At 48.4% G+C, this 24,744-nt stretch overlaps 1 protein-coding gene across 5 annotated transcripts; it reads left to right on the top strand.

Moving 5' to 3' along the window:
- Positions 1 to 23,631, top strand: LOC104929437 (nucleosome-remodeling factor subunit BPTF-like). 5 transcript variants are annotated; one of them, XM_027285909.1, is made up of 32 exons: positions 1 to 1,133; positions 2,827 to 3,649; positions 5,361 to 5,587; positions 6,779 to 6,958; positions 7,103 to 7,264; positions 8,947 to 9,165; positions 9,253 to 9,338; positions 9,471 to 9,823; positions 10,098 to 10,229; positions 10,341 to 10,470; positions 11,465 to 11,600; positions 11,701 to 11,979; positions 12,065 to 13,538; positions 13,626 to 13,750; positions 13,837 to 13,965; positions 14,078 to 14,228; positions 14,306 to 14,429; positions 14,523 to 14,775; positions 15,280 to 15,447; positions 15,686 to 15,822; positions 15,904 to 16,015; positions 16,115 to 16,344; positions 16,435 to 17,419; positions 17,507 to 18,969; positions 19,049 to 19,131; positions 19,217 to 19,442; positions 19,526 to 20,046; positions 20,121 to 20,300; positions 20,388 to 20,580; positions 21,014 to 21,098; positions 21,196 to 21,382; positions 22,702 to 23,631. In XM_027285909.1, exons 1-32 carry the CDS (start codon positions 605 to 607, stop codon positions 22,739 to 22,741), a joined length of 10,122 nt encoding a protein of 3,373 aa, XP_027141710.1. In that variant the 5' UTR covers positions 1 to 604; the 3' UTR covers positions 22,742 to 23,631. The 5 variants fall into 5 exon arrangements, with proteins under 5 accessions (XP_027141710.1, XP_027141709.1, XP_027141712.1 ...); XM_027285908.1 differs by having other exon boundaries at positions 7 to 1,133; positions 11,698 to 11,979; XM_027285910.1 differs by having other exon boundaries at positions 13 to 1,133; positions 11,698 to 11,979; positions 21,766 to 23,631.
- The last annotated feature ends 1,113 nt before the right edge of the window (positions 23,632 to 24,744 follow it).

The raw sequence follows: 24,744 nt of genomic DNA on the forward strand, positions 1-24,744 counted from the left end.
GTCCCTCTGTTCTGTTGTGTCTCTGGTCCGTGGTGGCTGAAGAAGGTTGAAGGTTGGTAAATGTGTACAAACAGACTGAATGTAAACAATGGTTATTCGCATTATAACAAACACGGCGGTGTTGCGTAGCAACCAGCCGTCCTTTAAATGATGCTTTCTGAAGCCGAACCCGCTCTGTGGTGGATAAACTCGGGTTAAAACGTGCGAGTACTCTGGATGTGAGAGTAATCTGGACGCGAGAGTACTCTGGACGCGAGAGTACTCTGGATGTGAGAGTAATCTGAGTAAACAGTCTCGCCTCATTGTTGCCACTGAGCTGGAAGCCGTGTCACCACGTGACTCCTCCAGTGCGCGAGCTGTTTGTTCAGAGAGGCAGAGGAAGAAGAAAGATGGCGGCGGCTCCAGGCGAACCCGAGCGGGACGCCGGGCTAACGTTCTGAGCTTCCACAGCCGGGACACACAACCGGGGCTTCTCCGGGGTTTAGCGCACCGTCTGAATCGGCCTCACGCTCCAGCTTGGCAGGGCTGCTGTTTTCGCTTGTGTCCTTGCGGGCTAGATAAACGCAAAGATTGAGGATCGTACAATAATAGCTCTCCGCGTATCATGAGAGGGAAGCGGGGCAGGCCGCCCAAACCGCTACAAGCCGAGGAGCCGTCCCCTGCCACGGCCCGGGGGCTGCGGCCGAGGCGGAACCTGAAGCCCCGGTTGAGGGACAGCGGGGATGAGGACGTCGAGAGCCCCACAAGGGAGCCAGCGAAGTCGGCTAAGAAGAGGAGAGGAGGATCCGGCACGTCAACACGGGGCAGGGGACGAGGTAGAGGCGGCGGCGGCAGAGGAGGCAGAGGGGGTCGCGGAGGAAGGAGGACGGCTGCGTCCAAAGCGGTGGTGTACGACGACCACGAGAGCGACGAGGAGGAGGAGGACGCCGTGAGCCTGAGGTCGGAGGAGGAAGAGTTCATCGAGGAGGAACCTCAGTCCGAGGAGGATGAGGCCCTCAAAGAGGACTCTGATTGCCTCGAAGATGATGAGCAGGAGGAGGAGGTGGAGGAGGAGGAGGAGGAGGTGGCGGATGATGCCAGCTACTGTACCGAGAGTAGCTTTCGGAGTCAGAGCACACACGCCAGCACCCCGGGTAAATAAATAAGCACCGTGATCCGCCCGGGGGTGGGGGGTCTGATCACACACACACACACCCGAAAACAGACGCAGATGTGCGGCTGAAGCTGCAGGAAGCTGCGCGGTTATTGTTCAAAATGGAGCCTGTGTGTATGAACACAGGCCGCAGTCAGCAGCTGCAGGTGCAAGGTGGATGCTGGTTATCACCTGTCCGTGAACGCACCGCCGTTTATTTTTAATCCGCGCACATCATAAGCAGGGTCCGTGAACGCATCATAAGCAGGGTCCGTGAACGCACCTTAAACTGCCGTTAAACTCGAGTTTAACTTAGCTTAGCGCGCTAACTAACGTTAGCTCCCGACGCTAACTGTCACCCTGTAAAAAAACTATTAAGTTTAGACAGCTGAAACTTTTTGTGTTTGTACACACCAGCTGGCTTCAATGCTCAGTTTTATGTTTTAATTTGATATAAAAGTTTTATTATTTATTAATTTTTGTTTGTTTTAAACGATAAAAAGTGCCAGCTAACTAACTTAGCTCCGCTTTAGCACGCCTGTCGTTTTCTCTTTCACTTTGTAAAAGATCTTAAAGAATAATTAACAACCCCGCAGCTGATTACTAAAGCACGGTTAATGCCCTCAAACAGTTATAAAAGTCCACACTGTATAATTATTATTAACTTTTTATGTTATCGAGCCAACTGGCAGCAGCTAAAGTTTTCCTCCATGTGTTGAACCGGCGAACTCACGAGTCTGAAAACTGGGTTTCACTTTTTTAAAATGAGTCATTTCCTCCGTTTGTGAAAGACAGCAGCTTTTATGTTTGGAAATAAGTTGAATTACAGCCACTTTTATGAGAAATACACGATAGATAGATAGATAGATAGATAGATAGATAGATAGATAGATAGATAGATAGATAGATAGATGAGGTCAAAGATTTGGTGACAACAGTATAAAGAGATTAAACTCTAAGGATGAAGAACATTTGCGTCCACCTCCACAAATATACATATTGACTCAATAACTTGTGTATTGTGAAAAACCTAAACGTGCAGTTATTATGCATCTGTTATTATGTCCATCAATCAAATCAGATTTTATTTGTGTAGTCTCAAAGTGCATCTTTACAATCTGTGCAGGACTTTGTCCTTAGACCCTCGGTTCGAGTTGAGGAAAAACTTGTCCAAAAAAAAAACTTTTAACAGGGAAGAAACCTCAGGAAGAGCCACAGATACACGGGCTCAGAATAAAAACAGGATAACGCGGTAATAACAGTATAAATGTGAACTATGTGAAAGGAAAAGCAGTTAAATAGACACATGTAGTGACAGTTATTAGTGCAGCAGAGTTCACAGTATTAGTTTAAAGTGTCATATAGGGGGATGAAGCTGTTGTACCAAGAGGGCAACTAAAAGGGAGACCAGTCCATGGTCGGGGTGGGAAGGAGTCCTGGTCAGGCATAGTCTACGAGCAGTTTCGTGGACTATCCCAATGTTCTCTCCGTCGTATTAGTTATTGGTATAAGGAAGATGGTTATTACTATCCAGACGTGTGGAAGAGCTCGGTGATATCACAGCATCTTGACTCGATAGAGTGGGAATGACACACATGAGTGTACTCTGATGATCTTGTAACGTGACCGTGTGACCCTATAAAATGAGCATAACCGTGGCTTACTAATATCATTTGTGTGTCTTTTTTTTACAGGGAAGAAAAAAGCTCGGGCTCCACGACCTCGCACTCCCATCCTGGAGGAGAAGGAGATCCCTCCTCTCGTGCTTCCCGACACCTCAGAGGACCTCCTGGTGCCCAACGAGGAGCTGCTCAACGCCATCTCCATCTACGAGGTGCTGCGGAACTTCAGCACGGTGCTGCGGCTCTCCCCGTTTCGCTTTGAGGACTTCTGCGCGGCGCTCGTAGGCCAGGAGCAGTGCACTTTAATAGCAGAGACCCATATTTCCCTCTTGAAGGCCATCCTGCGCGAGGAGGACTCCTCCAACACTACCTTCGGCCCCGCTGACCTCAAGGACAGCGTCAACTCCACGCTGTACTTTATCGACGGCATGACGTGGCCTGAGGTGTTGCGGGCGTACTGTGAGAGCGACCGGGAGTACCACCACGTCCTGCCGTATCAGGAGATCGATGACTATCCCTACGGCCCGCTTGGAAGTAAGATCAAAGTGCTGCAGTTTTTAGTGGACCAGTTTCTAACCACCAACATCGCCCGCGAGGAGCTGCTGTCCGACGGCAGCATGCAGTACGACGACCACTGCCGCGTGTGTCACCGCCTGGGCGACCTGCTGTGCTGCGAGACCTGCTCGGCGGTCTACCACCTGGAGTGCGTGAAGCCGCCTCTGGAGGAGGTCCCGGAGGACGAGTGGCAGTGCGAGATCTGCGTGGCACACAAGGTGCCCGGCGTCACGGACTGCGTGACGGAGGCTCAGAAGAACAGGCCCTACATCCGCCAGGAGCCCATCGGATACGACCGCCACCAGAGGAAATACTGGTTCCTAAACAGAAGGATTATTGTGTAAGACCCTCGCCGCCACTAGAGTTACCTCTGATTCTGTGCCAACGAAAGATCACATGTGCATTAAGTTAGACGAGCAGGAAACATCAGATTGTTTTTTTATTTCTTATCTCTTTCTTTCTCAACTGAGAGACCGGACAGCATATTACGTAACACATCCACTCGATGCAGTAAATACAGAAACAGCTGATTAAACACGACGACACGTTACAGCCGGTTGTTCAAAGCAGAATTCCCGAATAGGAAGTGTTGGGAAGCAACAGTCGCGTTGTGATCGTCATTCTGTCATTTCATAAAAGTCATAATCCGGATCACTGGTTCTCAAACTGTGGTACCAAGTTTCAGGTTTATTTATCACATGCAGGTGAACACAGGGGTCAGCAACACAATGAAATGTGTTTAGAAATGAATTAAAACTGTGGCATGCTATCCAGATATAATACGTGTCGATCACACATTTACATCTATAATTAGTTACGAGCTGAAAATGTGATGTGAAGTTACACAGTGGAGGTAAAATAAATCAGAAAGCATCAGTAGAAACACTTGTCCACCCAATTAGCTTTTTATTTTTAACTAATTCTCAGGATTTAACAGCAGCCACCAATAAATAATGCTGCTGTCTTTATGGTGTTCCTGATCCAAATTCTTCATTGTCCTTCAAAGGAAATGTGTTGTCACAGTTCGTACGCAGCCTCACACAAACACACGGATACATAAATACATTATACAGCACAGCGAGTTATGGAGGTGTTTATTTCACGTGCGAAGGTGTTTGTCGGATATATTACACAACGCTGGAACACCGAGTTGATCATTTTACCACGCGCCTTTGTCAAACAGGTAGTTTCCAACAGATTCACTCTGCTCGTATAAAGACGGCTTACATATGTAGGTGTAGTCACATGTTTAATATTCGGTCGCCACAGTCCTGAAGCAGAGGAAAGCAGCTCCGTGGTAACACGTGACCCGAGTACTGTAACTCAGTAACAGCCTCATGAAACACGTTAATCTGTTGTTATGAAACGGATTAAATAACGACAAACGCAGGCATCAAATATGGACAAATATAAAAAATACAAACAAAGTTGAATGCGGCTTCCTTCCTAAAACGTGCTCACACGTTACCAGATGTGAAACAGCTGGAGAGCGAAACTGAAAGTTAGCAGGGAAATTCACTTCGGCGCGTCGAAAGCAACGTCCATGAATTTACATTACAACGTTTGTTTGACTTGGAGATTAGAGCGGAGACGTGCGGTGCAGCGCGAGGCCTCCCTCCGCCCCGTCTGAGCGAAGACTTCACAAATAACAGGCTGAATCAATCAGACCGTATCTGATGGCGATGAAGCCTTTTTAATGTTTTTGATTCGCTCGAGCCGAAACTGTCGTGCGCCGAGCAGAGGAGTCGCAATCTAACCTGCCCCTGACGCTCTGCGTTATCTCAAACCTCATTATCTGCCCTCACAGAGGCACGAATCAGCTTGAGATAGCTTCTACGAGGTTCTCCCCAGCTTTTTTATGCCGGTGTCTCAACCCAAAGAACCCAAAAGAACCAAGCTTAAATTCTATGAGATCCTTACCCAACACCAGTGACGTTACGCTGAGTTAAATGAGAAGTTTGACGCCACCTCATGTCTCGTTTGTATTGTTTCATTTGAGTTACCTCACAGGTAGAGGGAAGTTTTTAACCGTCTGTTCTTACGCCCTGCAGCGAGGAGGACGGGGAGCGCGACAAGAAGAAGAAGAAGATCTTGTACTACAGCACCAAGGCGCAGCTGGAGGAGCTAACGGCGTGCCTGGATAAGGAGTACTGGGAGATGGATCTGCACGCCACCCTGGAGGAGATGAAGGAGGAGGTCCAGGCTCACATGGACATCACGGAGGACCTTACCAACAAAGCTAGAGGAAACAATAAAGCCTACCTCACTGCTGTCAACGGTACGTTCTTTTCTGATTCTTGTGATTGAGGGGAATAATTATTCTGACAGTGAATTTGTGGCTCGTGCTGTAAAATAAACGTATGTCCTGCAGGGTAACATTCACAGAGCTGCAGATAACACCGTTCCTCCCGTCGGGCAGCTCTCAACTCTGCCATGATGACAGTTGACACAGAAATGCTCGGCGCTGCCTTTTCTTCCTGCCTCACGCTCTCTCACACATGAAGTAACAGTCCTCTCCCTCCGCGAGCGGCGAGAAGACTTTGCCAGCGGTTTCCGTCTCTGTTTTACAAGCCGACACATGTAACAGTTTTCCTGTGTTTGTCACTAAACCGCCTGCCTGAAGGAGCCGCGGGAGCTGTTCTGTATTCTGCAGTATGTTTTATTTCGCATAAGTGATTTATGGATGTTGCTGGTATGTTTCATCCGTTTAACGCCGACTGCTGCTGCTGCTGCTGCTGCACAGTGCGGTTCTTCCTTTTTAAGCTGCTCGGGACACAAACAGTGAAAACTGTAGTTATGAAACACTCTCTGGAGATTTTTGGCCGCCTGAGGAGAGAAAATCTGCTTCAGTCTTGAGTCTGTGTGGAGGAGAACGCTGAGTTATATGATAGTATCTAAATTTACACTTTTACAATGTTCTTGTAGCTCATAACGCATTTATAACTTGTCAGAATAACCGGTTTTTATCACAGGAACATGTTTTGCTCCGGTTCCCTGGTCAGGATTCTGCTTTCAGAAGTCGTCTTTCAATCCAAAATACCAAACAAGCTTCTCGAATGTGACCGTTACTGCTTTTTTGATCACATGTGACAGGAAACTGAACGTCTGCAGGGAAAAAACAAGAACTTAAAAGACATAATCAGGGTCTCTGGAATATTATATAACACATTTTAATCAGGAGAATAATCATTGATCATTCATGTGGGAACATCAGGAATGATTGATGTTGTTGTACTTGACAATATTTTAGTGTTTCTGCCTCGATAACTGGAGTACGATGCCGTATGGACTTTGTTATACTCGAACTAAGGATGAATTCAGACAGGATCAGGCACCGTGGCACATCGCTGCAGGGTTGCGTGTCTGTTTGTGACATTTAACCGGCTTCATCGATGCTGACGCTCCCTCGCTCTCATTCACTGTCTGTGTCGCTCAACCTGGAAAATGCAACATTTGTTTTTGTTTGTAGACGTGGTCACGGAGCGCTTGAAGGTGAAACGGGAGGCGGAGGAAGCGAAGCAGCGAACCACGGAAGCGAAGCAGGAAGCAGAAACGGGCTCCGCTAAGACGGCGGAGGGCGAGCTCACCTCGCAGCTCGACGGGGGCGAGCACAAAGATGCCGAGCCCAAGGAGGACGCAAGTTCACAAGGTAGAACTTTATATCCCGTATTCTCTCTCCTCTCCCTCCTCAGTAGTGTGGTCTGACTGTGTCAGTGATTTTGCTGCAGCAGCATTATCGACACCTTATCATGACTCTGCTGGTTCGACCATGTGTGTGTGTGTCATACCACAGCAGCCGCCGCCCCCCCTGCTGCAGAGGAGAGCGATCCTAACGCCGGCTCAGCCGCCCATAAAGCGGAGTCTCTCGAACCTTTGAACAAGGAAGCGCAGCCTGCTCTCTGCACGAGCCAGGAGAGCGGGGACTCGCCTCCGTTGGCGAAGCAGGAGAGGACAGGTACTCGGAGAACTTGTGTTCGCTCCGGTGTCCGGCCGCCTGCAGCGTTAAACGTCTCGCCATCCTCGCTGCTTCACACCTCACTGCTGCTGGGCTGCCACATTCATCTTCATTTGTCTTGCTCGTCTCTGCTGGCCGTCGCTAACAACACCCTGCTCTGTCCGCAGCGACCGCTTGTCTTCTTGACTTTGTTTCCTCCGTCTATACATTTGTAATATCACGATTTGTCTCCATTTGTAGCTGAAAACTAAACACGGTTTAAGGTAATCTGACTCCAGGAGACATTCCAGGCTTTGTCCCGCCGTCTAACATGGAGGTGATCGTAGGCGTTCGACTCTTTCCTTATACCTCTGCCACGTCTGTGAGGTTTTAGATCTCTCTCCAAAAGTCTGGCTGATGTTCTGTCTGCAGTTTACGCATCATATGTTGCCATGCTAGTCACAAATACTGTAATACTGGTTGCTTTTGTTCAGTTTCAGGTATAATGGTGCACTTGTGGTGTCCTGTCCTGTACAGGTTTAAACTGTCTCTCTCTGACCAGCTTATATTACATATTCCCCAAGCATCCGTACGTCTGTGTGCTTCTACATAGATCCGGTCACAAAACTGTCAAGCTACAGTGAATGAGCAATTAGTACGACTCGCATAGAGGGGGGATGGATTTATCATGTCCAGTTGTTGGTAGTGTTGGAGAGGAGGTCCTCTCTGAAGAGCTGGAGGTCTTCAGGAGGTTTTTGAAGGTAGGATCTGGTAGGACGTTCCACCAACGGAGTACGGGTGCACGAGGTAACATGTGTCTGTATGAGGATTTTCAAATAAGTAGATGCAGAATTGGAGACGACTTAGTAGTCAGCATTAGAGATTTGAATATAAAAACTGAGGCAATGTGATTAAAGAAGGTCAGTCGGTCATCGAGAGACAGAGGCAGGGAGTTGTTTTTTTCTACCTGGACATAAATAACATTTGAGTCCAAACTCTGACTCTGAAGTCTTTGAGTGGTTCAACAATAACACAATGTGGCTGTTTAAACTGTTGCAGGTTCATCTTGTCCTCACTGCTTCCAAGCATGAAACTAAAGCATGCAGCAGCTAAATGTTCCTTTTTATTTATTATTTTTTTGCTGCATTCATTTCTCGTCTTGCGTTACATGTTGTGTCCTCACGGCGTTGAAAAGCACACTTTTGGCACGGCGCTCCACGGCGTCCTTGGCAGCTTCTAGCACGCCACGTCTGTCACAACCGGCTCCTTATTCTCATTCCAATTTATGGGCATTTGGGTGGGTTTCCTGTCGCTCAGACAAAAGGCTCTCTGCCTGGAAGCCCCACCTGCTACCTCGTCAACAAAGAGCCACATATATATGCAGGACCCCCCCTCGCCGAAACAACTCAAAGGCAGAGCCGGTGTCTAAATTTGGCTTTGCAGCAAGTGCACAGCTTGTTTTGGATTTGTGTGGGCTTTTCTGTCCAAGACGGGTTCGGTTTTCTCGGCCTAGCCGGACTGATGAAGCACTTACAGATTCTGTTTTTGTGCAGTTTGTTTGTCAGATGCAAATTTCAAGTCTTAAGGCCTGACGAGCTATATCAAGTATTCCCTCATCGAAGAGTTTGAATTCAGTGTTGTATTTAGCTTTAGTAGTCTCCCTGCTTGCATCCCTGACGTCTTTCCCGACACACATTTTTCAGACGAGGACGAGAAAGCAGAGTCGAGCAGCGAAGACAAGCGCCCCGATGAGTCGCAGGCACAAGCCCAAGATCGGCCTCAGCAGCAGACTTCTCAGCCGGAGGCGAGTAGTGGCGGCAGCAGCAGCCAGATTTCTGGAAGCGAGAGCCTCAGGAAACCAGAGCAGCCCGACCTCGCCGATCGGTCCTCTCAGTCGTCTTTTACCAGCCAGGATGGGACAGGTAAACACGAGCGAGATGTTCATAAAGTGCACGCCAACACCGACTTTGAGTTGCATTAAACTGTGTCTTCTGCTTTCTGTATGACAGATGAGTACAACGAGAGGGTCAAGGGCGACAGAGGGAGAACAGCGGGACGGGAATCAAGTAACCAAACGCCCAGAGGCAGCAAAGAGGTGAGGCGTGTGTGTGTCAAGAACTAAAATATCACTTAATACTGCAGAAATCTGTGTAAAATGAAAGAAAACATCAAAAGTTGTGTGTTTTCTAGGAATCTTTACTCATTTTAACTCCCTCTCTCGTTTCAGTCGTCTCCTGTACGCTCCGACGGCGATTCTTCGCGCCTCAGCTTCCTCAAACGGGACCTGACGGTGAACTTGAACAACTTGTTCAAACTGGGTCAGGAGGGTAAATACAGGGTCTACCACAACCAGTACAGCACCAACGTCCTGGCCCTGAACAAGCATCAGCACCGCGAGGACCACGACAAGAGACGCCACCTCTCCCACAAGTTCAGCCTGACCACCGCGTCCGAGTTCAAGTGGAACGGCTCCATCTACGGCTCGCGGAGCCTGACCGTCTCCACCCTGCGCCTCACCATCATCCAGCTGGAGACCAACGTCCCCGGTCCGTTTATGCATCCTAACTGGGCGTCGCACAGGTACGACTCGGATCAGGTTAATGTGAAGCCTTCAGGGAAATTCTCTGTTATTTCACAGGCTGTTGCACATCAGCGCCTTTTTGTAGGTCACTAAACTTCTTGGTGACCTACCGAGTGCTGTCAACCTCATAAATCACAGGCTATAAATACTTTAACGTCAAGTTAGTGATTCAAATTTCCACTTCCAGACATGTTACTGTAGTCGTATTAGTCTTTAAAGTTTCCCTGTTCTGTCTATTGTTTAACACAGTTTGTCTCTGTTTGTATTTTCCAGGACCAACTGGAACAAAGCGGTGCAGATGTGCAGCAAGGCCAGGGAGTTCGCTTTGGCCTTGGCTATACTGGAGTGTGCCATCAAGCCAGTGGTCATGCTGCCTGTGTGGAAAGATTCTCTCGGACACACGAGGTGAAGGGCTACTTCAGGCACACTAACATGTCGTACTCATCTACATTTCTTCAGCTTGTTTGACGTGTACGTCACTACTTTCTGTCTCACCACTGTACATTCTCGCTTCAGGCTACATCGCATGACCTCCATGGAGCGGGAGGAGAAAGAGAAGGTGAAGAAGCGAGAGAAGAAGCTGGAGGACGAGGAGACGCTGCAGCAGGCCACCTGGGTGAAATACACGATCCCCATCAAGCACCAGGTACGGACAGCGGCATCATCCAGCTCCTCACGGAGACTGATCTGGAGCAACCTTTTGTCTCTTTAGACAGAAAGACAGAAAGTATATATTGTCACATTTAGGGCTGCAAAAGGGCAGAAAGTTTTCTGGAAACTTTCCATGTTAAGCTCAGGGATTTTGGGAATATTCCAAAATTGGAAACTCCATGAGAATTATGGAAATTAGAAATTAATGTGAATTAATTGTAAACCGGAGGCAATTTAAACAAACTGTATCAGATCCAAACATAAATATAAACATTTTGTTTTGAAATAAAACAATAAAAAAAAACATTTCAACAAGTGGAACTTTATCAAGTAAGATTTTTTTATACAGTATTATGTAGTCCACGAGCTCAGGTCTGTGGCTTCAGTAGACTCTGTGTGCTCCAGGTACAGAAATCACCTGTGCAGGTAAGGTGAAATCTGGCTGTTTTCGACAAGATTATGCTAAAATATATTTTCCCCAACTATATTTAAGTTCCCTGTTAAGAGCCAAACCTTCAAAATTCCCAGTTTATTTATGTTTATTCCCATAAATTCCCCTTAATTCCCATAGAAAGTTTCCAACTTAAATTCCTGGAATTTTTGCAACCCTAGTTACGATATATTATTGATACAATTAAACTGTCAATGTCCGGTTTATATTCACACCTCTATTATTATCAGAAGCTTGAATTTCAGCTGTATATCCAGCTGTTTAGACCTCTGATCGGGAACTAGTTTTTTGTAGGTTGTTGCCCGTTTAAATCTGAAAATAATCACAATCGTGTGTCTCAGTCATAATGATGTTAACAAATACGCAGGAAGCGTTACCTAAGTAAGTCTACCTGGTTGGGAATCAAAGCTCAAAGCAGTGGTTTAAATATTGTATGCAGTATTTATTGATAGTGTTGATATTGCCTTTAAGTTTTAATGTGTACACATAATTGTGCTCCTTCATCTGAAAGCTTCATTCTTTGTGTTTTTCTGTCCAGGTGTGGAAGCAGAAGGGTGAGGAGTACAGAGTGACCGGGTACGGTGGTTGGAGCTGGGTCAGTAAGACCCGCGTGCCGCGGTTTGTTCCGAAGCTACCAGGGAACACCAACGTGAACTACCGCAAAGAACTGGAGGGTAAACTCAGAGTTTCCGCGATTTTATTCTCGTAGCTGTTGGCACTTTTTTGGCTCGCGCTCTGATCTTTCGTTCTGTTTTTCCACTGTCTTCACAGCAGCTAAAACGAGTAAGGAAAATGCAGCAGCTTGCACAAATAAGCAGAAGAAGTCGACGGAAACCGAGAAGGGGACAGCGGATGCGGGCGGTGAACAAGCATCCGTCGCTGAGTCGACTCAGAGCACCTCATCAGAGGAGGACCGCAAACCTCAGACCTCTAAAGAGGATGAAAAACCCACAGAGGAGGAGCAGCACGGAACAAATGAAGGAGAGGAGAGAGGCGAGGAAAAAATGGAGGTCGACCCCTCCCTAGAAACTGCTGCTTCAAGCGACGAGAAAGGTAAACGAAATAAAATGCTCCTCTTTTATCTTTTAGATTTTGCTTAACGCTGTTTGTGAACTCATCAAGTGACTCTTTGTTTCAGATAAAGCTGAAAACGAAAGCCCCTCCCCGCCTCCTGTGCAGCCTGCGAAGGACGAGCCAATCCAGAAAGTTGAACAACCCAAAAAGGAGGAGACCACCACATCAAAGCCGTACTATGATGTCGTGAACGTGAGCGAGGGCTTCCAGCTGCGCACGGCTTATAAGAAGAAGGTGAAACCCTCAAAACTGGACGGGCTTCTGGAGCGCCGGGTAAAGCAGTTCACCCTGGAGGAAAAGCAGAGGCTGGAGCGGATGAGACAGGCGGCCCTGCTGTCAAAGTTAGCTGCTTCAAAGCCCGCCGCCACTGTTAAGACTGAAGGCAAACCGCAGCCTGCCGTGACTCCGTCCATCAAAGAAGACAGCCTTCAAGTGAAAGACCATGTGGTGAAAAAGCTTCACTTTGAGCAGGAGCAGACGGAGATGAAAGATGTCAAATCAGAGGCCGCAGAACCCAACCACGGCAAACAAGCGGAGGTAAACGCCGTGCAGGGGAACGGTGGGGAGGCCTTAGATCACAAAGAGGTGAATGGAGGACCCCTAGCGAGCTCTGAGCTCAACAGTAAAAACAATTGTTTATCGGATGCAATAGAGAGCAAAGAAAAGACGCAGAAGCCAGAGGTGGCTCGAGCGGGAGAGAACGCCAAGAAACGAGGGTATGAGGAAATCGAACAAGGCGGCGGACAGAGCGACACGGAGAGCACGGAGGTCGACTCGAGCAAGACCAGTCCGGTGCAGGTGAACGGGAAAGCTGCAGACTCGGACATCAACCAAGAGCCTCAGAAGGAGTCCGTCAAGTCTCTGATGAACGGAAACCTCTTGCAAAACGACGTGTCCGACAAATGTCATCCACCTCCCCTGAAAATGCCCAAACTTGAGAACCACGTGGCAGAGAAAGGAGACGCACTCAGTAAGAACGAGGACCTGGCCGTGAAAAGTGAGGAGGCTGCGCCCACTAAGCTTCCATCAAGCCCTTCTTGCCTGAACAGTAACAGCAGCAGCGAAGGTTTGAAGACCACCACCACCGCAGAGCCTCAAAATGTACCGCAGTCTGCTGTGGCGTCTCAAGCAGCAAGTAGCGAAGTCTCCTCTGGTACCACCACCAGCTCCACCAGCTCCAGAGCCGTAGTCCCCCTGAAGCCCAAAGTTCCAGTCACTGAGTCCAAGACGGGAACTCCTGGTCCAGCAGCAACCAGCTCCATGACCATTAGCAAAGAGTATTCCACCAGAGACCGAGTCAGCCTTCTCCGGTTCTCCAAATCCAAGAAGGCGCGCTCGGGGACGGCGCTGCCGTCCTACCGCAAGTTTGTCACCAAGAGCAGCAAGAAGAGCATCTTCATCCTGCCCAACGATGACCTGAAGAGGCTGGCGAGGAGGGCGAGCATCAGAGAGGTGCCCATCTTCAACTACAACGCAAAGCCCGCCCTGGATATATGGCCCTACCCTTCACCTCGACCCACCTTTGGGATCACATGGAGGTTGGTAACACGGTTGGATCTTAACCTGACAGGATGTACATTTGCTGCTGTTGGCAGCTCATGTTTTTATGACTGTGTCCCCTTCAGGTACCGTCTCCAGACTGTGAGGTCTCTAGCAGGGGTCAGCCTGATGCTGAGGCTGCTGTGGGCTTGCCTGAGGTGGGACGACATGGCCGTTAAGCCCTCCGCTAGTGTTGGGACCACTCGGAAAGGTGAGAACGCGCTGTACACTGTACTGATGTTTCACGTCTCTGTGTGTTTTACATTGTAAATAATCGAGCTCGTGTGTTGTGAACAGAAACCACGGACACAGACATCACGACAACAGAGATCATAAAACGAAGAGACGTGGGGCCTTACGGCATCCGCTCTGAATACTGCATCAGGAAGATCATCTGTCCCCTCGGAAACAGAGACACTCCCAAAGGTAGCACATGAAATATCGCACATTTGAAGAACGATCGTGACCCTTTTGTTGAGTTTTCTCACAGTTTAATTGAGGATAATCAATAATTTGTTTCTCTTTTTCCCATGGGTAGAAACACCCACTCCGCAGAGGAAAGGCCTGCGGTCGAGCGCCTTGAGGCCCAAGAAGCAGGAGCCAGCCAAGCTGACCGGGCCTATTGCCGTGGAGACGTGGGTGCCTGAAGAAGACATGGAGCTGTGGGAGATCAGGGCCTTTGCAGAAAGGTGAGCGAGTCTCCTCTGACATTATTGATTTGGGGAATACTGAATAGAGCACTGATTCATTCATTTACTTATTCTAGAGTGGAGAGGGAGAAGTCACAGGGCCTCGATCCCTCTAAGACTGGGAGCACTCTGAAGACGGCAGAGGACGTCAAAGCCCATTTGGAGAATCAGCTGAAACAGGCCAGACTGGCTGCCCAGCAGGTGAGCACGCTGCGTACACGCTCACAGTTTAATAAGTCAGACGTCGACAGACTCTTCTATATACCTAAAAATGTTCCAACATTTCTATCTCAGAAACGTCTGGAGCAGCAGAGACCGAACACACCCGCTACAACTTCCACAACGACAACCACCACCACCTCAGCCGGCACTCCCAGCACTCCCAGCACCCCAGCGTCCATGGGCCAGAGGACGGGCCAGTTCACGCCCGGAACCAAGATGGTCCTGGCCTCCAAACTCGGCTCCCCGGTTTCCTTTCAGCAGGACAAAAACTTCCATCAGTCTTTCGCTTCCTGGGTCAAGCAGGGTCAGACCAACAACGGCTCAGGTAAGCCGGGCCAAAGACGAGGAGGGGTTCGAATTCTGTCCAGCTCATCTGAACACGCAAACTCGTCCTGAGTCGTTTGAGTCTCATCCATCACGTTCTGTTACAGACGGGCAGATAAAGGTCTTTTTCTTTCTTTTTCTTTTGTGGTTTTCCTTTTTTAAAATCGTCGTTTGAACGCCATCGGTTTGTCAATCATCGGCATTCCTTTCTACCATTGTTCTTTTTGTGTGTGTCAGATTTCTACATTTGGTAAATGTGTTGCCAAAATGACTGTGGTTTGTGGTGTCCACTTTCAATCCTGGTAAAACTAGTTTCAAAATCTCAAAGGGCTACAAACCTTTTTTTATATCATCAGAATTCAAACCAGTAATCCCAAATTTGTCCAAAAGTCAGCCGCCACGTTGACTCAAACCTCCCAGTGGACACCGCAGCCGTAGACTGGCTGTCGCCGTGGCCCCCCTCACGGCTTATGCGTGACCGCAGGTGGCATGGTGTGTCTTGCAGCCTCCACCGGCTCGTTGGCCGCCGTGGCTAGCGGCATCACCACCTCCACCTCCGAGCAAACCTTCCAGATCGCTGGCAGCCCAGTGACTGGCCAAGTCCTCGCCGCCAAACTCCCGCTGCCCGCTAACAGCAAGATTGTCACGCTCAACATGCCCACCACGCAAGGAGGTAGGGGTGCACGAGTGTCATCCATTTTCCGCTGGCCAAAATGGATGGAAGAGCCTGTGATGAGTGCTGGCACCGAGCATGGATGATGCCACGTTAGATGGAAGGCGTCTTTTTTTTCCTGAACTACGTTATTTTGTGAACTAAAGCTTTTTTTTTTTAGACACTCCCAGTGCATGCCTCGTCGTTTCTTACTGCATGCACCCAATGCATGTTCTCATGTAATCGTTCTTATCTACAGGTGTAGTCCAGCAGAAAGTCCTGGGCATATTCCCCTCTGGGCCCCCTGCGAACCTTAGGACGTACAGCACACTACATCCTACGACGGGCAACATCAACCTCAGAGCCACCACCTCCGCTTCAACGACCCAGCAACAGGTCTTTTGTCTTTTGTCTCTGTCCTTTTCGGTTTTTGCTTAAAGGCAGACGGATGATTTGACCTTCGACTTTGTGTTCCAGGCCATCGCAGCAGCAGGCCAGACGCAACCCGGCACGACGATGAGCCAGTCACCGACCCCGTCTACCTCTGTGGGCACAGCGATGGTCCGAGGTCCAGCGTTGGCTCCACAAGGTGTTCTGTCCAGCCGATTGTTTCCAGTTCGCAAATGAGCCTTCGTGACATCATGACATACAAATAGAAAATCTATAATCTATGTTTATCCGCTTTCAGGCACACCTCAGATGGGCCGTGGCCAGCCTGTATCCACAGCTGTACCCGGTTCTACGCCAGCGCAGGCGGCTGCAGCAGCTCAGAGAGCGGTGGGTGCTGCACCGTCACCTCACGTGGCAGCGGCAGCACCCGGACAGTCACCTGTAGCTTCCCCCCAGGCCAACAGACCACAGCAGGGTCAAGTTAAACTCACCATGGCACAGCTCATGCAGCTGACACAGGGTGCTCAGGTGAGGGTGCATCTTTTATCGTCTCTTCTTGAAGTCTTACAGTCAGTAAAGAACATTTGATAAAGATTTCTTTGTCCAACAACTCTGCAGGGTGGAAACCCAGGTCTGACGGTGGTGATCCAGGGTCAAGGCCAGACCCAGGGCCAGTTGCAAATCATCCCACAGGGTGTAACAGTTTTCCCCGGGCCTGGTCAGCAGCTAATGCAGGCAGCCATGCCAAACGGCCAGGTCCAGCGTTTCCTCTTCACTCCCATGCCTCCATCTTCATCGGCGTCAACTTCAGCACCCACTACTGCTGCCCCTACAAAGCCCGCCGTAGCTCAGACCCCCCAGTCCCAGGGTCCAACCCAAGTCCAGACGACTCCCTCAGCCCTGGCCCAAACCCAGATGGCTGCCCCTCTACCCACCCCGACACATGTTACAGCCCCGGCTCCAGTACAAATGCCACGTCTGGCCCCCACCCCAGCCTCGGTTCCCATGCAAACCCAAGTTTCAGCTGCTACTCCATTATCAGTCCCCGCACAAGCTCAAATATCCACTCCTGTGCCGGCCCTGCCGCATGTCGCGGCCCAGGCCTCCGCACAGGTTTTAACCTCCACACCAGCTTCTGTCCACACGCCACCCAGACCCGTGCTCGCCCCGGCACAAAATACTGTCCCAGCAATGTTGCAAAACCAAATCTCCACCCTTACCCCAGGCTCATTCCCGACACAAACCCAAACTGTTGCAACTCAGCCCCAGCTCCAGACACACACCTTCAGCCCTGCCCCGGCCTTAACCTCAGCCCTGCATGTTACTGCTCCTGCCCCTGCTTTAGCCCCCGTATCGGGCCTCTCCAGCACCACCCAAATGCCTGCTTCCGCCTCTCTTCCCTCTCCCGTCCAAGTTCCAACCCCTGCTCTTGCTCCGGTGTCCGCTCCCGTCATAGCTGTCGTGTCCACCCAAATCGCTGTCCCGTCTCCAGCCAAAGCGCTAACCCAAATCCAAGCCACTGCCCCGGTTCCCCTTCACGCTGCTGTGGCCAGTGCTGTTGTCACACCAGTCACTGCCACCTCTACAACACCTTCAGTGCCAGGTAAAGACCCCCACACCGACACCCATCATGTTCCCGTTTCTCAATATGAAATGACTTTTTTTAACACTTCTCTTTCTCCCGTTGCAGCTCTGATCGAGCAGAGGGCAGCTCAGCCCCAGGTCTGGACTCCAGCCTCATCTCAAGCTCAGACTCCAGTTCAGCCGGCTCAGCTGGCTGCAGCGCCGGTTCAGTCACCTACCCTGGCGACTGTACCCGCCTCTGCCCCTGCATCAGTCTCCACACATTCACCCATTACGCCTCTGCCTCAAGCATCTCTTCCTCCTCAAGCTCAAGTCCAAGTCCAGCACCCGACCGTTGTGTCCATGCAGCAAGTGTCTCAAATCCCAGTCTCGGCGGTGCAGGTTCATATGACGGGATTGCCGGTCTCTTCTGTCGTCACAACCGTGAGACCGACGCAGCCTCAGCTCCAGCCCCAAACTCAACTTCAACCCCAGCGTCAAATCTGTGCACAGATTCAGGTCCAGCCCTACGGCCAAGTCCAGCAGATGCCGCACCTTCAGGCTCAAGCACAAATCCAAAACCACCCCCAGGTCCGGGTTCAGTTTCAGCCACAAACTCAACAACCACCTCAATCCCAAGTACAGCCCATTGCTCAAAATCAACCTCAGGTGCAGTTTCAGTCCCAAACCCAAAACCAAACCTTACCCCAGGTCCAGTCCCCAACCCAGCCACAACTCCAGTCAAGGGTCCAAACTCAGTATCACCCCCAGGTACAAGCTCCCTTTCAAACGCAGGCTCAAACCCAACCACAGGCTCAGCAACAGCCTCAAGTCCAACCTCAACCCCAGGTTCAGTCTCAGGCCCAAACTCAGCTACAGCCCCAGATCCAAACCCAACTCCATCCCCAGGTTCAGGTCCAGTTCCAGCAACAGAGCCAGGTTCAGCCACAACCTCAGGCCCAGCAGCAATCCCAGGTGCACACTCAGTCGCAGGTCCAAACCCAGTCCCAGTTTCAAGTGCAGTCACCGCAGCAGGTCCAGCAACAGCTTCAGGTCCAAGGCCAACCCCAAGTCCAAGCTAAGCTCCAAGTCCAGTTCCAGACTCAGAACCAAACTCAAGTTCAAGCTCAACCTCAGCTTCAGGTCCAGTCTCCAATCAGACATCAGCTCATCACGGTTCCAGGCCTCCAGCAGCCAGTCCAGCTACTCTCAGCTCTGCCACCACACGTCGCTGCCCAGATCCAAGCCCAGATCCAGGCACAGGCACAGCAGCAGGGCGGCACAGTTCCCCAGCAGATCAAACTGCAGCTGCCTATCCAGATCCAGCAGACGGGGGGTCAGATTCAGGCCCACCAGATCCAGAACATGGTGACCATACAGGCACCAGCGAGTGTCCAGGAGCAGCTGCAAAGGATGCAGCAACAGCAACAGCAGCAACAACAACAACAGCAGCAACAGCAACAGCAGCAACAACAACAACAGCAACAAGTACAACAAAAACCAAAGAAGAAGAAACACCATGACGCTAAAAGGGAACAGAAAGAGCAGAACCTGCAGGCTGTGAGCCCCGGAGACGGCATCCAGAAACAGGTGAGACTCAAAAACAGCAAAACAACATGATTCCTACAGCATGAGGATGAATATTAACAGACGGTTTGTTTGTTGTCAGGTGGTCGTGAAGCAGAACGCTACAGCCGAGCAGCTGAAACAGAGAAAGTCTCTGGCTGCAGCCGAGCGAGAGGAGAACCAGAGGTAACGACCACAGCCGAGATTCACGACTTCAAAACCTTTAAATCCAAATAATTACGCTGACACTTCCTCTGTCCTCTGTTCCCAGAATGATCGTGTGCAACCAGGTGATGAAGTTCATCCTCGACAAGATCGAGAAGGACGAGAAGCAGGCAGCTAAGAAGAGGAAGAAGGAGGAGGTGGTGGAGCAGAAACGCTCCAAGCAGAACGCCACCAAGCTGACGGCGCTGCTGTACAAGCACAAAGAGCAGCTGAAGGCCGAGATCCTGAAGAAGAGAGCCCTCCTGGACAAGGAGCTGCAGCTGCAAGTGCAGGTCAGTCTGCCTTCTACCGTGCATCAAAACTAGAGAGGAGTTTAAAATGTATATTAAGCGGAGGTGTTTTCTGTCTTTCTCAGGAGGAGCTGAGGCGAGACATCGCCAGGCTACAGAAAGAAAAGGAGAAAGCGAGAGCTGCTATCACCCAGGCTGCAGCGGCGACGGTCAAAGCAGCCGCCTCCCACTCATCCCATCCCTCTCACTCGACACATTCCTCTCACAGCTCGCACTCGGCGTCCTCGACCTCCTCGTCCCATAAACGCAAGAGGGAAGAGGAGAGGGACAAAGACCGGAACAGAGACAGGGACAGGCATCACGACAAAGACAAGAAACGGGACCGGGACAAGGACAGAGACCGATACAGAGACAGAGATAAAGATAAAGATAAAGATAAAGATAAAGACAGAGACGGGGATCGAGAGAGGGAGAAAGAGCGGGACAGACATCGGGACAGGGATAGGGACAGAGACAGGGACCGAGACAAGGACAGAGACTCCAGCTCATCGAAACACAAGAAGAAGAAGAAGCTCTCTTCTACCTCAAAAGATCACAAGGACAGCAAACTGTACTGTATCTGCAAGACGCCCTACGACGAGTCAAAGTAAGCTTCTCGACCGCCGCGATCACACTTCAACGCGGCGAGGCAGAAATTTTAACTCTTTGCTCTCTCTTCAGGTTTTACATCGGGTGTGACCTCTGCTCCAACTGGTTTCATGGCGCCTGTGTCGGCATCACGGAGAAAGAGGCCAAGAAGTTGGAGGACTTTGTGTGCAACGACTGCAAACGTGGTCAGGAAGGGGGAGCGAGCAACGAGGAGCTGTACTGCATCTGCCGGACACCATACGATGAATCGCAGTACGACTCCCTGTCGATTACACGCACGTCTTTCCGAGTTCGTCTTCTCCGCCGGTGTGCTCACCGTGTCCGATTGTTCGCCCACAGGTTTTACATCGGCTGCGACCGCTGCCAGAACTGGTACCACGGGCGCTGTGTGGGCATCCTGCAGAGCGAGGCCAATCACATCGACGTGTACGTCTGCCCGCAGTGTCAGTCGACAGAAGATGCCATGACGGTCCTCACGCCGCTCACTGACAAAGACTACGAGGGGTTGAAAAGAATATTACGCTCGTTACAGGTGCAGTGTCTTTCAGCCTTTTATTTCACCGACGACTAAAAGTCAGTCCCAGGTTTACTCTTGTCCGACGGCTCTCTTAGCTTCCTCCGTCGACTTTTTCCACCATTAGCTATGTTCATAAAGGCTGCTGATCCCAGACACATTGCTCGCTTGCCAAGCTCCTGTTCTGGCACGACACTGTCCACCAGTAAAAACTCTGTAAATCACAGAGAGTTGAGGCGAAGCAGCCGGAGGGAAAACCAGAAAACATTTCCTCCATAAAATATGATCCAGTTTCACCAGAATCAGTGAAATAGTTTCTTGGTGTGTGACTTAGTGCCGTAAAGCGTTACGTACTTCTCGTGGGTGATCGTACCCGGAGCACAAAGTTACAGACGCAGCTGCCAGATTTGTGTTTCTTTAAATTTCTAATCACGTCTTCTTATTTCAACAGTCTCACAAAATGGCGTGGCCTTTCCTCGAACCGGTGGATCCCCACGACGCCCCTGATTATTATCGTGTAATCAAGGAGCCAATGGGTGAGAACAAATAAGCGTTGATGCCCGGCTCGTCACATCTGATCTTGTACTGTATATGTCATACGCGTAACTAACACACTTCTCTGGCCCCTCGCAGACTTCTCCACGATGGAAACCCGTTTGCAAAAGCGACATTACCACAAGCTCACGGAGTTTGTGGCCGACGTGACCAAAATCTTCGACAACTGCCGCTACTACAACCCCAACGACACGCCGTTCTTTCAGTGCGCGGAGGTGCTCGAAGCCTTCTTTGTACAGAAGCTCAAAGGTTTCAAAGCGAGCAGGTAAGATCAGGCGCTGCAGACTTCTCGAGGTTCCCGAGTTTCTCTCTCTTTTTCTTTTTTTTTTTTTTTTTCCACGCTCACGTTTGTAAAGCTTCGACTCACCAGCTGTCGTGTCACTTGTTTTGTCTTATTTTAAGCCTCTCACTCACTTTTATTTTTGTCTTCTAGCATGTGTAGTGTCGTAGACTCTTTAGACTTTAAATGCTTTGGAGCGTTGCTCGGCCATACTAAAACTTTACTAAGACATTACGTCCGATGTCTTAACGGATCTTTTTGGCCGCGTTCCGTCTGTACCGTGTCTTCATCTTGCATTTGTGTCTGTTCACCTTTTTTGCTGCATGCCTTTTTGATTTACGCCATCCCATTTTTCTTCTTTCTTACAGATTGTCAGATTCTTAAAGTGGGCCAGTCTGGATGGACTGGACGCTCGGGGGGGCGTCTCTTTAATTAATTATCACACGGAAACTTTTGTGTTTCCACGACAGCAAAAAAAAAAAAAAAAATCTAAACACCACAAGAACACACAAACACCAAATGTGCTTTCACGTTTAAACGCCACCAACTCGACGTTTGTTTTAATTGTAACATTGAGTTTGATCACGAAGCGGCAGCCACGTGTCGACCACGTAATCGAGGGACATGCTTCTCTTCTCATCACCTTACAAACAAATCTGGCCTTTCTTTTCTAACGATCAGCAGGATTTTTAATGCTTTGGATTCATTTTCTGTTAAACATCCGACTGGATAATGTGTCGACGTTACCAGATGTAAAAAAAAAAAAAACATAATAAAATAAATATATATATAAAAAGCTGCATATTTTATTATAGAGATATTTATGAGAAGTTTTGTATGTTACGTCCCTTCTCAGTTTGATTTAGCCGGCTGTTCACGGTGGTTTGTCTTGAATGTACATACTTTTTATCATGTACAGCGGTTGTAAGATAATGTCTGACTCTGTAATTTGAATGTTTTAAAATAATTATGAATTATTTTAGATAGTATTATTTTATCAAACTAAAATGTACTACGAAAAGAGTCGAGGGCTCGTCCTGTTTGCTCGCTTCCTCACAAAGTAACCTCAGTTTGTTTTTTTTCTCGTGTGTGTAGTTGTGGATGATTTCTTCGGTAATGAATAAATAAATAAATGAATGAATAAAGGCATTCCCGGTAAATGACACCAACATGGCTGCAGGATTCTCTCCCTCTCCCTTTGTTTGCATCGTCTGTGTCTTGTCTTGTCTGTCGAGATGTCACAACAAATAAACCAAAATGAACGAAGGGCGCTCTCAACTTTCCCTTCTCTCCGCATTCTGTAGGTCTCATAACAACAAGCTACAGTGTTCTTCAGCCTCTTAGAAAGCAGCAAACATTGCTCAGACAAAATGCACTTGCCACGAATATGGCTTTTTTTTTTTCCTCTCTGAACTGTAACTCTGTGACAGACTCCTCTGCCTCATCCTGTGTTCGGGATCTGCTCCTCTTGACTGTCGGTGCAAAACAAACAACAAAAAGAACCAGCACTGCTGCTTTCACCGAACTGTTCGGGGCAGGCGGAGCTGCCTTCTTGCCCCGTTGTTGAGCTCTAGTTTATGGGGGAGGGAGATCTTCCTTTTTTTTTTTTTTTTTTTTTTTCTGGACCTGGTCTTCATCAGTTGGGACTGGACTTGAGGAGCGTGAACAACTTGAGGCATTTCAGAAGAAAGTTTACCTCGGAGAAAAGACTCTTAAGGAGCTCTCATATTTCCATTTTTTTGTTGTTTTTTTTAAAAATCTCAGTCTTTTTATTTTTTCTCTTGTTAAAAATCCCTCGGGCCATCGCCGGTGGTGGTCGTCATGTCCAAAAACGACAAATAGGAAATTTGAATACTGACATTAACAGTGGCTGAGTATCAAGAGTTTTGTGTCTAAATTCAGATATCGCAGTGGAACAACGTTTTTTCCTCCCATTTCCACTCATCGTTCAGTCCGAAGTGGCATGAAAGACAGTTGTACTAAATATCTGGACATCATAAGTCTGCTTGGTTAAACTTCTATAACCTACTGAACGTACGGTAATAAGCTATTGTAAATGAAAATGCTCTGCAGTAGTGACTGACGGAGAAGGATGAAACTGTATTTGAAGGTTCCTGCCCTGTTTGTAAAAAATTTGTCAGATTTTGACTGGATTTCTTTTTTCTTTCTTTTTTTTGTATTACATCTGAAGAAATATTGATGTATATGGAACTTAATAAAACGGAAAAGACTGACTCCTTTTGTGTGTTTTTGTGGCAGACAGTGACACGTCCTCATCAAACTTTGGGAATAATGGAGTTACACAAAGACTCATTCTCATCTTTATCAAAACAAATTTTATTTGTATAACCCAAAGTCACAAAGTACATTTACCTTGGAGAGCTTTACAATCTGTACAGGGAATGACACCCTCGGTTCGAGGGAGGAAAAACTTGAGTTTTTCAGTTTTCAGTAAAGGGAGATGTGACTACATCTTCAACCAATACCGTGCCTGACTAGGCATAACCCTGAAAGAGACAGACAGGCAGAGAGAGAGAGAAACTATCCAGAACCAAACTCTTTGTAAATGTCACCAACTTTACAAAATACATAACAACACGATGCTATGAGGCCCCCACATAGAAGCTCAGCAGTCCTGATTTCAAAACCTGATCAAACCTAAAATATGAAGTCCAGACCTGAGAACTGTTGGATTATTATTATGGGCTTAGACAAATGAAGCCAGATAGAAACATTTTTTTTTAGGTTTCATGTCCATAATTATGGAGTGGACTTCAATCCAAACACTGATTTCAGATTGTCTTGCTCAAGGGCACCTCGGCCGTGGCAAGGGGAGGTGGACTGACACCCCACCGGCTGTGGAAGAGGACCCACTGTAGATATAAAACAAAAATAAAAAAGATTATGCATGAAATCATAGTTATTAAAGTCCCCAAATCTTACACACTGCACCTTTAAGAGTGTTTAATACTAATATTTATCTAGATAGATAGATAGATAGATAGATAGATAGATAGATAGATAGATAGATAGATAGATAGATAGATATACTTTATTTATCTCAAGCTGGGAAATTATAGTGCAGCAGCAGCATTACACAAAGTGACAAGTGACAACAAAGAATAAAAATATACTATTAAGCAAAATATACATAATAAAATATCAAAAAAGCAATAGTAAATACGATAAAATAAAATATATTATTATATCTACATGTTATATATAGTTTCACTTATTGTAGAATTGTTTTTAATACACAGATGTTTAGTTAATTATTTCTCTGTCTTGAGTATGACGACACAGAGGATAAATTCTTTTTACTGTCAATGGTATAACGACTCCAAAAT

The sequence above is a fragment of the Larimichthys crocea genome, chromosome XII (genome assembly GCF_000972845.2).
Source record: "Larimichthys crocea isolate SSNF chromosome XII, L_crocea_2.0, whole genome shotgun sequence".
Taxonomy (NCBI): Eukaryota; Metazoa; Chordata; class Actinopteri; family Sciaenidae; genus Larimichthys; species Larimichthys crocea.

Bases quoted from the DNA above. Each gene is read 5' to 3' on its own strand.
- LOC104929437 (XM_027285908.1), top strand. From the start codon at position 605: ATGAGAGGGAAGCGGGGCAGGCCGCCCAAACCGCTACAAGCCGAGGAG. The intron at 9,166-9,252 runs GTAAACACGAGC...TCTGTATGACAG, and splicing joins TACCAGCCAGGATGGGACAG to ATGAGTACAACGAGAGGGTC. The intron at 10,230-10,340 runs GTGAAGGGCTAC...TTCTCGCTTCAG, and splicing joins GATTCTCTCGGACACACGAG to GCTACATCGCATGACCTCCA.